General features: G+C 46.6%; 7 protein-coding genes; 3 read left to right on the plus strand and 4 right to left on the minus strand.

The window, feature by feature from the left end:
• Positions 1–910: 910 nt before the first annotated feature.
• On the plus strand, positions 911–2,519 carry FFUJ_04283 (related to RPN5-subunit of the regulatory particle of the proteasome; the record flags this gene model as incomplete). XM_023572450.1 has 4 exons in its annotated part: positions 911–994; positions 1,051–1,110; positions 1,164–1,883; positions 1,938–2,519. 4 exons carry the CDS (start codon positions 911–913, stop codon positions 2,517–2,519), a joined length of 1,446 nt encoding a protein of 481 aa, XP_023426571.1.
• Positions 2,520–2,733: 214 nt separating this feature from the next.
• FFUJ_04282 (related to dihydrofolate reductase) lies at positions 2,734–3,626 on the minus strand (the record flags this gene model as incomplete). XM_023572451.1 has 2 exons in its annotated part: positions 2,734–3,446; positions 3,557–3,626. The coding sequence occupies 2 exons, from the start codon at positions 3,624–3,626 to the stop codon at positions 2,734–2,736; spliced, it is 783 nt and encodes a 260-aa protein (XP_023426572.1).
• Positions 3,627–4,588: 962 nt separating this feature from the next.
• FFUJ_04281 (related to ATP synthase chain j, mitochondrial) lies at positions 4,589–5,007 on the minus strand (the record flags this gene model as incomplete). XM_023572453.1 has 4 exons in its annotated part: positions 4,589–4,644; positions 4,696–4,746; positions 4,864–4,893; positions 4,959–5,007. The coding sequence occupies 4 exons, from the start codon at positions 5,005–5,007 to the stop codon at positions 4,589–4,591; spliced, it is 186 nt and encodes a 61-aa protein (XP_023426573.1).
• Positions 5,008–5,983: 976 nt separating this feature from the next.
• On the plus strand, positions 5,984–7,100 carry FFUJ_04280 (related to NIPSNAP protein; the record flags this gene model as incomplete). XM_023572454.1 has 2 exons in its annotated part: positions 5,984–6,563; positions 6,616–7,100. 2 exons carry the CDS (start codon positions 5,984–5,986, stop codon positions 7,098–7,100), a joined length of 1,065 nt encoding a protein of 354 aa, XP_023426574.1.
• Positions 7,101–7,534: 434 nt separating this feature from the next.
• FFUJ_04279 (uncharacterized protein) lies at positions 7,535–8,644 on the minus strand (the record flags this gene model as incomplete). XM_023572455.1 has 3 exons in its annotated part: positions 7,535–8,239; positions 8,319–8,504; positions 8,579–8,644. 3 exons carry the CDS (start codon positions 8,642–8,644, stop codon positions 7,535–7,537), a joined length of 957 nt encoding a protein of 318 aa, XP_023426575.1.
• A 701-nt stretch (positions 8,645–9,345) lies between these two features.
• FFUJ_04278 (uncharacterized protein) lies at positions 9,346–9,899 on the plus strand (the record flags this gene model as incomplete). XM_023572456.1 has 2 exons in its annotated part: positions 9,346–9,397; positions 9,469–9,899. The coding sequence occupies 2 exons, from the start codon at positions 9,346–9,348 to the stop codon at positions 9,897–9,899; spliced, it is 483 nt and encodes a 160-aa protein (XP_023426576.1).
• Positions 9,900–10,855: 956 nt separating this feature from the next.
• On the minus strand, positions 10,856–11,875 carry FFUJ_04277 (uncharacterized protein; the record flags this gene model as incomplete). XM_023572457.1 has 4 exons in its annotated part: positions 10,856–11,072; positions 11,128–11,225; positions 11,328–11,532; positions 11,610–11,875. 4 exons carry the CDS (start codon positions 11,873–11,875, stop codon positions 10,856–10,858), a joined length of 786 nt encoding a protein of 261 aa, XP_023426577.1.
• Positions 11,876–15,412: the final 3,537 nt, after the last annotated feature.

The raw sequence follows: 15,412 nt of genomic DNA on the forward strand, positions 1-15,412 counted from the left end.
GCGATTTCATATTTATTGCAACCTTTTGACCCTGGTTTTATCAACTGACATGAAAAAATACACCCGAGTCTAGGTTAGCATTACTCTCTTAGTGACGAATCAAGCTTGTAACACGTCGTTCTGGCAAGCTTTTAGAATAACTTAGTAATTCATACTGGTAAAATCCAAGCTCAAGCCATTTTCAAGTAACGATACTCTTTCCTGAATATAGCTACAGCTATAGCCATACCTAAAAGGAAAAAATTAGCAAAGCCATCTTTTATGATGACTTAATATGAACTTGTTGGGTTCAGAAGTTGAAGGCACTGTACAAACTTGAAAGAATGCAATGACTTATTCATGCCAATGTCAGTGCTCTATGGTATCAGAAAGTTTCTTCATTGCAGATTCGTCTTCATATTCCCTCTAGTTATTAATATAGAGTACATGCAAGCTTCCGTTAGGTTAGTACCGATGTAGTCTGTTACCCTAAAGCGAAGATTGAACAGGCCCTCAAACGTCCAATTTGAGGCTCCTATGTTCCGAGGACCTGCAGAGTCACTAGCAGTAATCTCTTCTAAAGTACTTTCAGAGTCATGAAATAAGCTTGACTGAGTCGTGAAATTATCTCAGCACATTCATATTGATGATGGTCACGTGCCCCAGAAATTGGATGACGGTCCGGAATCGGTCCCACTAAATTCCAGGCCCAGCTTCGCTTGGTGGGGACCTAGCGACAGGCAGGCAGGAGCCTCTTGCGTGAGCCTCGTCACTGAATCGACCAGCTTGGACTAAACCAAACACGCCCCCACGGCCTAGAACTCATCGCAACAACATTACACACCAACAATCCCTGAACTCGAACCCTCCAATTCGAATCTTGGCCGATAATCACAAATCTTGAGGGGTCTACACTGCGATCACCGCTACCATGTCTGACGGAGTTTTAAAGCCCGAGAAGGACTTCTCGAAGGAGGTTGACCAGCAGCTTCCCGAAGCTGAGAAGCTGGCTGCGGTAGGCTTTTGAGCTTTGATCTAGCGATATTGAGCTTTTTCTGACGCTCTGTTTAGTCCGGTAACCTCCAAGGCGCCATTGAGAAGCTTGCTGCGCTCGAGAAGCAAACCCGACAAGTATGTATTAGTACATGCCCGCTCACTCACCTTCGCCGCTAATCCAGTACTAGGCCTCTGATCTTGCGTCCACATCACGAGTCCTGATCGCAATCGTAACACTATGCAAAAATGCGGGCGATTGGAGCTTGTTGAACGACCAGACCTTGGTCTTGTCCAAGAAGCACAGTCAGCTCAAGCAAGCCATCACCAAGATGGTCCAGACCGTCATGGGCTTCCTCGACGACACTCCCGACCTCAAGACCAAGCTGTCTGTAATCGAGACTCTGCGGACAGTAACAGAGGGGAAGATCTTTGTCGAAGTCGAACGAGCCCGTGTCACCAAGATCCTTTCCGACATTAAGAAGAAGCAGGGTGATCTAAAGTCAGCCACCGAGATTCTTTGCGAGCTGCAAGTCGAGACCTTTGGTTCCATGGATCGACGGGAAAAGACCGAGTTTATTTTGGCGCAGGTTGAGCTCTGCATTGAGAGCGGAGATTGGACACAGGCTGCTATTCTAGGTCGCAAGATCAGCACCCGCTATCTTTCTCGCAATCCTAAAAAGACCGCCGAACAGCTTGAGAAGGAGCAAAAGGAGCGTGAAAAGAAGAAGGCCCGCGGCGAGGAGGTACCCGAAGAGAAGGAGGACGACACAACTGATCTGAAGCTGCGTTACTACGAGCAGCAGATCATTCTTGCCAAGCACGAGGAGAAGTACCTGGATGTGTGCAAGCATTATCGGCAGGTTCTGGACACAGAAGCAGTCGAGGAAGACCCAGCCAAGCTTCGGCCTGTACGTTGAATGCCCCTGAAGTATCGATCTGCTTTGCTAATCTCCTAAACATAGGTCCTGCAACGCATCATCTACTTTGTCATCCTTGCTCCCTATGACAACGAACAGCACGATCTTCTCCACCGAATCCACAAAGATACACGCAACTCCGAAGTTCCAGCTGAAGCAGAGCTTCTGCGACTCTTTACTGTTCATGAGTTGATGCGATGGCCAGAGATTTCCAAGAGATTCGGCCCTCACCTCTGCAGTACCGATGTCTTTGACGCCCAGCTAGGTCAATCTTCGGACGACAAAGCTCACCAGCGATGGCAAGATCTGCGAAAGCGAGTGATTGAGCACAACGTTCGAGTTATTGCCAAGTACTATACTCGCATCCAGATGAGCCGCCTGACTCAGCTACTTGATCTTGCCGAGGACGAGACAGAGAAGTACATCAGCGAACTTGTAACTTCCAAGACTGTCTACGCCAAAATTGACCGACCTGCACGAATTGTGAGCTTCGCAAAGCCTAGAGATGCTGACGATGTCCTCAACGAATGGAGTCACAACATGAAGAGTCTCCTGGGACTATTGGAAAGAATCGATCATCTCATCACCAAGGAGGAGATGATGGCACGAATCCAGCCTGCGAAATAAGATCTTGAAGTACAGGATAGAGCGGCGAATAATTCATGATGGTTCTGGTTGTCTGCAATTATACAGGTTAGATAGTCCTCGGGATGAGGATGTATGACATGGCATTTGGTGTATTTCACCAAGTCTATCTATTTGTATGCGTCTTAGTCTATATGTGTTTCCCCAAAACTCAATGAGAACGTCGTAACAAACCATCCCCTGACAATATTTTTCATCACAACTCTGCTTTAGGCTCGTTATCCTGACTATGCTCCTTGATGAAGCCAGCCAGAGGCGCTGCCCACTGTTTGGACACAGGTACGTGGTGACCTCCTGGGTGAACAAGTACAAGAGGGTCTTGACAACGATCTGTGAGAGCCCGGCTTCGACTCTCGTCAACAACTGTGTCAAGACTACCCAGGAAGTGTAATGAAGGAGTCTTGATCTTGGGCTCATAGCAGAACTGAAGGGAGTCTGGAGTGGCCCAGAATCCAGAGTACGAAATGACGAACTTGAGAGCCTTACCAGAGTTTGCCTCTCTGAGGCCTCTCGCCCAATCTCCCTCCTTTCCTTCAGGCAGAGTGCGTTCTGGCTCAAGAGCGGCTGCTACAAGAGCGGCCATGGCACCACCTTGGCTGAAACCGCACACTGCATCGATGCCCTCTGCCTCTCGAATGGCCTGTCCAACGGTAGCCATGCCCTCGTCGAACAGTCGATAGTTGCCGGTGGCTTCATCTTTGCGGAACCATGCCCAGGTATCGGGTTGGTAGTCCTCTGCCTGAGGTTCCTCAGGGGGTTGATAGCCAGGGATGTCTTCTGGACTTAGACGGTTGGGACCAGTGGCATAAAGGAAGACAGGGAGAAGTGAGATTGGGTTGAGTAATTTGACGAGTGTCTTCTCCAAGGCACGGGTTTTGGCACGGAATAGAGCGCCAGATTGTGTGTAGCCTGGTGATAAATGTCAGTGAGGGACTTGTGAGATTACGGGTGAGTCCAGGGTATGCTAAAGATGACCGAGAGTCACTGCATCTCTTTGCATGAACGTCATGTATACTCACCATGAAGCATGAGAATCTTGACCTCATGTTTTCCACTGCCATTGGGCTTGGGAGCTGTTGTAGCGGTCATTGTAGATAAGCAAACTTTGTATGAAGAAAAAGTAAAAGATGAGGCTCGTCTAATCGTAGTTACAGTTGGTCTAGCAGCAGAAAAAATACCAAGAAGAAAACGCATCTATAGAGGAGTGATGGGATGTTAGAGCGGACTTAAGTCGGTGTTGATAACAAGGTTGTAGGCCGTGTGAGTCGAGCGTGGAGAGCAATCATGGCAATTTTAGTAAAAAGAAGCTCTTATGATTTGTCAGTGGGAGAAATCTCTCTCAAAGGGCGTCGGGCCGTTGCACAACATGACAGCACTTTAACCCCACCACAAACGTTGTCAACAATCCAGCTATGGCTGGCTTATCAAGATCTTTAGACATGTTCTCTTGAATGTGTAGTTTCATCCGAAAGTTGAGGTCTATTATGAGAAACTATCTAGGTAGTCATATTCAGTATAAATGCTGTCACCAGTTTGACGCCTTCACGCGTAAGTATCCTCATCGGAGGATTATATTGAGAGGTCTATGGAAGAAGTTGGATGCTTCTGCATGAAACAGAGGCAGTCACGGCACAAAGTAATTACAGACACGAGATATCATGTGGCCATGATGATGGACCGCTACATCCACAAGAGCTTGATAGCCAGTATGTCGCGGTGAGTATTGGGCCATAGTTCATCTTCCTTGCACAAAAATAGAAATAAACCACGGAGCATGATGGTAGATTTCAGAGTGAGTCAAGGGTTTTACATGTCACATAACCGGACATGATATTGGTCTTGCTTCCCACACAATCGGACATCCAGAGTTCGAGGGCAATCGTCGTTCGCAATCATGTCCATGGGAAACTTTCGTATGATCGTTGTATAGGTCAATTAAGCCCCTTTTTCGATTCTATGATACAATTCCATCTCGTGAACCATGGCCTCGCGTTCGCGCGGGTCGATTATGCGTGCTAGCTGGACGAAATCCCATTTCCTTCCCATCAGACTTAGTGACCGCCAGACTTGGCGTTGGGGTTGCGGGGGTCGTTCTTCCACTCGGCAGCTGTTATATCTGATTAGTTGTCGCTCTGTGCTCATCTTATGGGGGTCGTACAGTTCATCATGGCGGACTGGGCGGAGTTGACGCCGTAGGCAATGACAACACCTATATCAAGAATCAATTGCTGTCCCAAACTCATCAAAAGATCAATCGAAGTTGCACGCGGCAGTATACGATCGGGAAAGAATCGGGTTGTCGGATAGGTTGCGCAATATCACGTACCAGCAGCGAAGAAGGGCCAGTAAGGCTTCACTATTGGAGGAGTCAGCGGGATACGTTCACGAAGGCGCAGATGGATGAGTCGCAATTGAACGTACAGAAGGGAGCGTTGAACTTCTTGAGGGGTTGAACACCGAGCCAAGACATGATGACGGATTTCGTGGGTATCGTGGGAGGTAGGTTCGGTTTGATGGACTGTATCGCTTCAAGATTAAGATTGCTACAGAACGAGCCTTTTTCCGAACGACACAGCTCCGAGCGGGTTCTGCCGAAGCCGAGCCCGGGTGGTTTTCTGCGTGCCTTGAGGCTAAGGCAGAGAGAGTTCGAGAGCTGCTGAGTAAGATAGGTACGTATCTTGCCAGAGCTGAGGAACAGCAGGCCCAACCGAACCCCGCATTCTTTGACACGCTAAGCTTTTACACGTGACGCGAAGTTGGGGTGACATCATCAGATAGTTCCTCTAAGCTCCAGCTTTAAGAAGGTAGTGTACGTACTGTAAACCTTCTGATCTCATCACTCCTGTTTCCCTCAATCAAATCGCTCTATTTTGTCCTTGTTTCTCGGTCAAAGGCTCATAGAGTCTGTACTCGTCATACTCGTCGTTGAAAGCAACCAAAACTCACCCAAGAAGTGCGGGGTGAATTATACATTTCCTGGGCGTGTAACCGAAAGCCGTTCCGTCCCTCCAACTCTAAGCTGCCCAATCGTCCACGCGCTTCGCCCTCCTCCTTAGGTTTGCCAGTGCCAGGGCAATCTCAACCAAAAGGTGCTTTGATACCACCTTGACGCTTAAACGCCTGCCTTCCCGCTTCTGCTGTGCCCTACCAGCATTTGATTGCCACCAATCGTGCCGCATCTGACCTTCTGCTTCCGTTTCCTCGGTGTATTTTCTCCTTTCAGCATCTCCCCTGTCCGTCTCGGTCCCTCCAAGATCTACAACCGCACAACTCCAACGTTTGACGTTTTAACGTTGTTGTCATCTGCAAGATCGCCCGCAATCTCCCCGCGCCCGCGCCAGTGTCAGCTTTATTAGACACCAATTGCGCCCCATCCACCTCGAGACTTTACATCTCCATTCCTCACCGCACCTCAATCAAAGCTCTAAGCTCCAACCATCCCCAAAATGCTCAGTCGCCAATTTGCACGCGCCGCTGCCGTCACTCCTCTCGCAGGCGTGCGAGCTCTGAGCTCGACTGCTATCCTTAACGGTCGCACACCTTCGCTGGGAGATGTCAACCCTACACACGCAGAGGTCGATAAGTTCAGTCAGAAGCAGAAGGAATTCCGCGATCACCTAGTCGAGGCACAGAAGAAGCGAGAAGCCAGTTCGTTGCCCTCTCACCCGCAGTCTGCTAACGTTCCTTTCAACGCGTCGGTCGAGGGCTCACAGAATGACCATGTAGGACGCTCTGAGGAGGTGAAGGAGCCGGAGCCTACCCGTAAGGCGGGCCCTTTGACGAACCTCATTTACGGTACCAAAGAGGGCCGTGAGCTCGATGCTCAGCTCGAAGCAAGCTTCAGTCAAGTTCTTGCGCGTGGCAAGTACGTCCATTCGATCGTTCTTCACGAAGTCAAGCCTGAGAAGGTTGACGAGTATGTCGATCTCGTCGGGAAATGGTACCCTAAGATGGCGAACGCCCCAGAGAACAAGGTGAACCTGGTCGGAAGCTGGAGGACAGAAGTCGGCGATTGTGACACCTTCGGTATGTTATGATTAATTACATCATGTTTTCTGACTACTAACCATTGTAACAGTCCACATCTGGGAATACCAAAAATACGAAGGTTACCATCAGTCCCGGTACTCAATTACTCACCACCCCGAATTTGCCGACTTCGACAATAAGCTAAAGGGCCTAATCAACTCCAAGAACGTCTCTCTCATGCAAGAATTTTCCTTCTGGCCAACCACTCCCCCACGATCGCTCGGTGGCATCTTTGAGCTGCGTTCTTACACACTGCACCCCGGCAACCTGCTCGAGTGGGAAACACACTGGCGACGAGGCCTCAAGGCCCGCCGTGAGGTTATGGAGGGCGTTGGTGCTTGGTTCGTTCAGATTGGTGACCTCAATACAGTCCACCATCTGTGGCAGTTTGCCAACCTTGAGGAGCGTCGAGGCCGTCGTGAACAGAGCTGGCAGGTCGAGGGCTGGAGCGACACAGTCCACAAGACAGTGCCTCTTATCCAGAGCATGAAGTCAAGGATCCTCGTCCCAATGCCTTGGTCTCCTGTTCGATAAATACTCAAGCGACAACACTGCCGCCACTCTCACTCCACAGTATCCTGATCATCTCACCCGCCTGGTCAAATACAGGCTGAACATACCTCCTGTACGAGATAAGAAGCTGTCTTTTTGCGTTTTCACAGCATAGTCCATTTTGTTTTATGTCAAGAGTCTTTACGGTTTAGCAGAGGAGCGATGGAATGTGGATTATGGATTGCATGGATAGATGTATTATCTAAATTTCTACAAACTCATCTGAAACCCAAGAACCAGTACTCATAACATCGCGGTATGCCGTGATACCGACTTTCACGCTTTCGAAACCTGTGATAATTTAAAACAAGCTTGGGAGTGAAAACCCCGCCCAATAACATCCATTTGAGACCTCAACGCCAGGGTATCCAATCAGTTTACACGCAAAGCTGCTCACATGGCCTTTCCCCTCACTTCTAAGAGTCAACACTAAGGACCTCAGCAATGTTCCTTCGGGCTTGGCCAAGCATGTGACTGAGGTAGCTAAGCTTAGACTGAATGGATATGAGACTCGGATCTGCGCTTTCGACGCGTACCTTTTCCCGGACATAGACTTCCTGAATATCATTACTATCCACTTCTGCAGCGGACGATCCTGGCTCCGGGGTATGGCGGGCACTGCCCCGCTTCGAGCCGCCAATGTTGGACCCCTGTGTGTTATACCGGAAAATGGTGTCCATCTCGTCATGCTCCAGCCGACGTACAGTTCCAAAGGCTAGACCAAGCTTGGTGCCAAAATGAACATGCGCATGAACAGGTTCTAGAGCACGCAGCCAAAGAATTATGCAGCTTTCCTGAAGACCGAGATAAAAGCTGAGGTTGGGCCCAATTGATGGCTCAAACTGATCTGGTGAACATGAGCACATCTGCCAAGCAGGATCAGAGTCTGTTAGAGGAGGTCCTTTGAGAATAGCTGATGAATCGGAGAGAGAATCAGCAAGAATACTGAGAATAGAGGCGAGTGAGCTAGCGTCCTGTGGTTTGGACAAGGTGATAGCGAGGAGATCTATGGACTGGTTTAGGTAGCCGTGCAAAGCATCGAGGCCTTGGACATGAATAGCCTCGGACTGGGAGAGGGACAGTGTCTGTGGGGGTATCGTTCGAAGCTGGAGATGTATGGTCTGCGATCGAAGGACGTCAGCATGCAGAACGAGGCTGGAGCTGCATGCAGGGGAACATGAGCTCAACAGACAGCCTTACGCCTTTGACAATACGAGTGCCGACACGAGTGAGCGTGCCCTTTACTTTTTCGTTGCGCGGTGTACTCATGACGAGTGTACTGCCCGGATCGATAGGTGCGAGGAGCGCATAGCAATCCTCGAGGCCATGTTTAAGATCGCGGCAGACCTCGAGTGTTTCGTCGACGATCCAATCGCGTTCGCGCGCCTTGTCAAAATAGATCAGCATGTTGTCTTGACTTGTTTTGTCTCGTTTCGCTTCGTCGCATGAGGTCGCAGTACCTGGGTTTCGGAGGCTTTAAGTCTGAGCTCGGCCGGCGAGATAGGAGGCCAGATTGCAATGGACATTATGAAATAGGTGCCTAGCTGGTCGATACTACGCGACTAGCAAGGTAGGCAGCCATAAGAGAAGATGGCGGCGATGAGGTTATGACGATGTTAGACTGATACTGAACAGGAACGAGTTAAAGATGGACGAGTAGCCCGAAAGAATATTGACTCCAGGTGAGCTCAGCCGACAGCTTCAAGGTGACGTCTGTAGCGGGCCGCTGGGCGCGCTAGAAACGCTACATTTGGGGTGCATGAGCTGCGCCACAGATCTGTGGCGCTCTCATCCTCACTTTGGAAGGAAGATTTTGCGATGATGATGTGAAGTTTATTGACTTTTTATAATAATTGTTCTCAAAATCTATTTCAAAATCTTTCAAAAAGTACCGATTTGAAGGTTGTTCCTTCGCCACGGTTCATGAAAGCATCGCGATAGTAGTGGGGGTGTCTGTATCTAAAAGGACTTTTTTACCCTTCCTTTCCATTCATGAGACTTGTGTCTTCTTCTCACCACTTCAACTCCCACTCACGCTAGGCATCATCCATACTCAGGCATCTTTAAAAACTGAGGTGGCTAGAAACAATCAATTCAAAAGGAGCACTCGTGGCATTTACAAGGTAGGACTTGTTCGAGCACATTCCTCCAAAATTTGTCGAAAAGTTCTTTTGAAGATTCATTTGCTGATCAGTATCAGGCAGCCAAATCTCATAAAAACGACAAGATGGCTTCGGCCGAGGCTTTCAAGGCTCCAATCAAGGTATATGGTACCTTTAGTAAGCTGCCTGCTATTTCAGAAGGTGTGGTTTTCACAAAATGTTACGAATATGCGACTAACACTTCCCAGGTGCTCGTGTCGAGAAACGGCCCCTAACCAGGCGCCAGCCGCCGGCATCATCCAAATCTCGCATCATTTACGTGTCTTCAAGGACACCGTTTATGGCTGTGGTCAAACGCGCCCGTAAACAGCTTGACGACTCACTCAAGACCACTGGCGCAGCACCCAAGTACGCGTCCCTACATTCGCGTGTTGAGGCGCTGCAGCGTAGCAGCGGTGGAGATGCAGGCAGTGCTGCCGTGACACTCGCAGGAACGGGTAGAGCCATTGAGAAGATCCTCGCGGTCGCGAGTTGGTTTGAGCAGGAGGGAGACTGTGAGGTGGAGATCACAACAGGAACTGTCGGAGCCGTGGACGATGTGGTGGCCAGTGGAGACGAGGAGGACCAGAGTCGCCTGAGGAAGCTCAGTTGTCTGGAACTCCGGATTAAGCTCAAGTGAGATAGGTCCGTAGGTACGGCGATAAGGATTCAGGGACACGGCAGCAAGACTGTGTTGCATCAGATCTACAAGGCAAGTAGCCTTGCATGCAAATCCTGGATTAGCATTGTGTTTTGCTGACACTTTCCCCATAGAACAAAGTCCACGGCGTCCGAGTCGGAATGCGCGGGTATGCACAACGGCCACACAAAACAAGCCAATCTGACAGTATCGAGATCTAAGTTGACTTAGATGATTGAGGAGTTGAAGGCTTGGGTGGGCCGCCGATTCGGATAGTTTGGGTCAGCTCGAGAGACAGTGATTATGAATCAATGAGCCAGAGCCACACCAGAGGCCGTCTGACCTTCGGGCACATTCATAATAAGCAATAGAAACTTGGTGTGACCGACTGATCAAGAATTGATCCTTAATGGCCGCCAGAGGAGGAGAACGTTCTTGCTTGATAATGATATGTCGAAAACCCATTCTCATGACACCGTCGGTGTATCATGGTCCGAGCAAAAGACCGACGTGCGTACCGGGTGGAATTACATGCACCAAAATTGAGATGGGATGTCAGCTTTTCGTTAAATAACGTTATTTGGTTCTGAATAGGCAGGTCATTCAGTTCACCACTACCCAAACAAATAAGGATTAAGGAAGAGATGGGAAAGTCTCAAGATCCAATGTCTACGCCGCTCAATGCATCGTCATCATCCGTCCATTTCCTCCTATTTGCTAACCGGGTCAAAAATTGACTCGGCTGTTATTAAAGACCAACTCCTGTGGTGCGCCGAGGGATCCGCTATCCAGTCAGGATCCCTTATCCAATGCTAAATATGTCGTTTCTGTCAAGTCAAGTCATTCGGATCTCTCGCTTGCTGGTGATTTGTGATTTTTTATGTAACACGGTAGGCACTGCGTCTTGTGATTAGGCACGCCCTTGTAAGATGGGGACTATGACTCAAGAGAGGGACTTACTCGATAACCAAGTGCTCGCCACGCCAGGCACCACTGGCCACCCATAATCCACAGTTGACGATTTCGGCGTAACGCTTGTCGGATGTCTTGAACGTCGCGAACATGCGGAATCCATATCGCCGTGGGTCAATGTCCTTGGGGGCCCGAGGGCTTAATAGAGTATCGAGAACATCTGCAGGTCCTGAGAGGGAACCGCGAGTGCGCATTTCAAGACTGGCAAATGAGTTAAATCCAAGTCTGGCGACTTATAAGAACTCCCAAAACTTACAGTGCAGGCTGCTCATCACTTGTCTGGACGACAAAGGCGCCCTCAACAAGCCTCATGGGCCTAAAACCGCGTGCCTGGCCAAGATCATATCCGCCTGCCTATACACCACACGTGAAATCCTCCTCAGTCAGCCACGAATTGGATAAAAGCGTAGAATTCTAGAAGGGGTTGGGGGGCGTGTGAAAAAAGGGAAAACGCACAATGACGCGGCCGTGGCCAAAAGATCCGGACCAAACACCAGCGGCGACAGTGGTTATCTCCTTAGTGTTGCCCGAGTCAACATGGACAGCCTCTTGATTTAAACGAACAGCAATTCGAAAGTCAAAATCGAGGGCCGGCATCGGAAAGGCGAGTCCAGGGCATGGGAAGTGGTTCAGAGAGCGTTGGCAGGCCTCTTCAACGGTTCTAAGAAGTACCAAAGTATAGTCAGCAATTCGACGTCCGGTCCAATTCGGTAATCTGAGATGATCCTTCCAACTTACTTGCCAGGTCCCTCTCGACATTCGCGCTCAGCCTGAACTCTATATAAAAGACCTCCGTCGTTAAAACATCCACCTCCTGATACAGAATCTCGTGATTGTGCGGTCGGATGGATTCTCGTGTCCCACTCGGCCGGTTTGTTCGGTTGCAGGCATTCTGAAGCCTGGTAAAAGGGAGTCGAGTGAGGCATGCATGTGGATTCAGAAACATCGGTGGGAGCAGTACTGGTAGGTAACGAGAATGAGAGAGTATCGGTTTCGGTCGCCATGATTTAGCTGTTTTTTGGTGTAGATGTTGAAGATGAAGCGAGTATTGAATGAGACGCCTTATGGCTGTCTAATGTCGCAATATGAGAATTCGGGTGTGCTGGAGACCTTATGATATCATCTGAGTACCACCGTCGAGTAGTTGAAAAGGATTGAAGGCTTGTGAAATTGACAGGACAATTTGAGTTGGGGTATATAACGTTATTGCTCGCGGATATGGAGGCGCACTTATGGCGGGAGCGGCAACTATATATGATTCCGTCGGCTTCGTCTGGCTTGTGTAAGCGGTATGTGGATGCAAGTGTCGCAATCCCCGAACTCCGAAGTGGTCGAGGGTTTATTTCGAGTGTTGGTCAGATCGTGTTCGTGAAATATTACAAAGTCAATACTAGAGATGAAATGATGAACTGCAAACACACAAGAAGGCCGGGGCGAGGCAGGATAGGATCAGCCAAGGTATTTAACATGGAGATCAACACCACGGATAACGAGATCCATCCATTATTATTACCCAACCCATGGCATGCTGTAAAAGTGTGTGAGTGCTGTATTCAAGCTAGGGGGGGTGTGTAGGGCGTACTGTATGTAACTACAGACCCAAGGTACGCTACATTTCAGCTACAACTTGTACAGCACAGCCAAGTCCAACAAGGGCGTGGCTCTGGCCTGTTTTGTCATGCTTGCAAATCTCCAGTTTCCATGGACGGGTTTAGGCCTCAAGTCCTGCGGTTGTACTGGAGCTTGCGGATAAGGCCAAAGTTCCAACTCACTACTAAGCAGAACTCCTTCTGTACAGGTGTGGCTGACCTGTCCACCTCAGAGTCCAATTACAGAGCAATTCGTACCCGTACAGGAGACTATATCCGCGGCTTTAGAGGGCGCGCCCCGGACGAGACAAAAAAATGTGGGTTAATCGAGATCATGTTAAGGATCAGACCCGACAAGACGGAAAGCTTTCGTTTTGCAGTTAGTGTACTAACTATTCCTCGAGGTACAGGTATCACTACATGCAGCTATACGTGACCCCAGATCTTGACATGGCGAGTTAATCTGGCTTTGAAGGCATTTCCCTATTCCACTCACAGCGGTCGAATGCCTTACAAACAGTGTCTACCCGAGCCGAAGAGCTCTATTGATTGTACGCTGCTGGTCTTAAGTCCGCCGAAAAGCGGGCATTTCGGCATCCTCGGTCAGTTTACAACCACCGAGAGGCCGGGGTGTGGCAAGCGAACGACGTTAATTAATCAATTAAACTCTGATCCGTGGACACTTGGGAGAGTAAGCCAAGATTGGTGTTTTCTTGGAAGCTATTGCCAATATCCATTGTCTATCTAAATCTGAATCCCCTTCGTTGTGGCGGCTGCCGGCCAAAGAGCAAAGCCCGTTGTGTCAGAATCCGGACTTTGGAGATGCTGGGCTGACAAATTGAAGGTTCGTCAAGTCCACGATTATTACCCAAAAAGGAATAAGATCATGATGCAGCCGCTAGGGCCGTGGGATCCGTCATCATGAGGAGGATTGGCCTTGCAGGTATCGGTTTGTTTGTTTATTTTGTTTCGTCGCTATGAATATCATGCTGTTGGTGTACTATCGCTCACCCATCCACCAGTTTTTTATTACGCATGGTAGTACTCGATAACGCACATCTGCACGTTGTCAACCTACATATTATGCAGATCAGAGCTTCTTGAGCTCTTATGTCGCACAACATGCTCTTCGAGGATGGGGGCGCGGGAGCTTGCTTTCGACCTCTCATAGCTAGGGTCATCATGATTACTCTGTGCCAAGAAAAACCTTGCCCTCCGTCGAGGGTGACATCCAATTCAAACGTGGAGGGCTAACCTACGTCGAGCTGCAGACGGAAAGGGACGACGGGATGCAACATGATAGGCTGGTGAATATCATGTTGACCTAGTAAGATCTTGAATTCCGAAACCACCAGAAACCAGAGATTGTACCAATTCACAGCTCCGTTCAACGTAGTCTGCGGATTTAGGCCCTGATCCAATCGATACGAACGGGCACCTTCGATACGGTCCGGGTGACTTCGCCACTTGCACAAAAGAGCTGTTATATCGGGTTATATATAACCCGCTATACTAGCCCTAATCAGTCTTAGGGGCTTAATTAATAAAGAAGGCAGTTAATAGGGGAAAGACTAGGCAATATAACTATTAGGAATTATTTAAAGTTAGTAATACTATTATAGTCTTATATAATTAAGAACTTATAAAAATGCCTGCCTTATTATAGTAACTTATAGCCCTGCCAGCCTGGTCTAAAGAAGAGATCTTAACTATAAGTAAAAGTAAGGCTAAAAAAGAGATTAAGGTACTATTAAGTTAGCCTATATTAAGTCAGTTTTTTCTTACTTAATATTTAATAGTATAATAAAATATATTTAAGAGAGTAATATAAAAAGCTCCTTAAAGTAATATATAGAATTCTAACTTAAAGGTATAGTAAACTAAAGACTAAATAAAGTATTTTCTTAAAAGCTATAGTATAAAGAAGGTAATTAAAAAGTTAAAAAATAAAAAGACCTAACTATTAAAGACTATTTATATTAAAATTAACTATAAGCTTATTAAGTAATATCCCCTAAATGTTTTTAACTAAATAAAGATTAATTATAAGCTTAATAAACTGCTAAGAAATTAAAAGGCATTCCTTATAATAATAAAGGAAATAAGCAATATAGGCTATAACTATAAGCTAGGTATTATTACTATAATTAATAATAACTAGAATTAGTAAGTAAAGAAATATAGAATTAAGGCTATTGCTATTAAGCAGAATAGGCTTTAGAAAATAGATCTATATTAATAGGCATTTAATAGTATATAAAAAGTTAAACTTATAGCTCTTAAGGTTACTAATACTTTAGGCTTATTATCTTTTTATAATAATATAAAAAAGTCTTAAATAAACTTTTAAATAAATAAAGACTTAATATTTTATAGTTAGCTATTTACTTATAAAGCTATATAGCAGTACTTACCTAATTAGCTATTATCTTTACCCTTTTATAAAGTTATAATAACTTTTACTTTATTATTATCTTAAACTTTTTAATTAACTTCCTTACTATTAGGTTATCTCTTATACTTAATAACTAGTAGCTTTAAAGACTTTTAGTTACTGTAATATATATAAAGACCTTACTGGTATATAGATCTATAAATAGGGTTAATTAAAAAGGCAATCTTTAAGCTAGTAATAAGTTAAGAGAAAAGTTAGAGACCTATTAATATAAATAATATATAATTAATAGTATAAAATATATAATAAAGGTTTCTAAAGAGAGTAAATAAAGAAGAAATAGAGACCTTCTTTAACTGGCTGCTTAGAGATAGTATATATACAGTCTTTTATAATAGTCTAAATAAGAGGATAAAAAAAAGACTTTTTTATTTAAAGTCTAGATATATAGTACTTAAAAGTCTATAGATTAATTTAGAAATAATATAAGATAGTAAGTTTAACTTATAAAATAAAATATATAAATTTATTTTCCTATAAAGGCTTTTATTCTATTA

Source organism: Fusarium fujikuroi, chromosome FFUJ_chr02 (genome assembly GCF_900079805.1).
Source record: "Fusarium fujikuroi IMI 58289 draft genome, chromosome FFUJ_chr02".
Lineage (NCBI taxonomy): Eukaryota > Fungi > Ascomycota > Sordariomycetes > Hypocreales > Nectriaceae > Fusarium > Fusarium fujikuroi.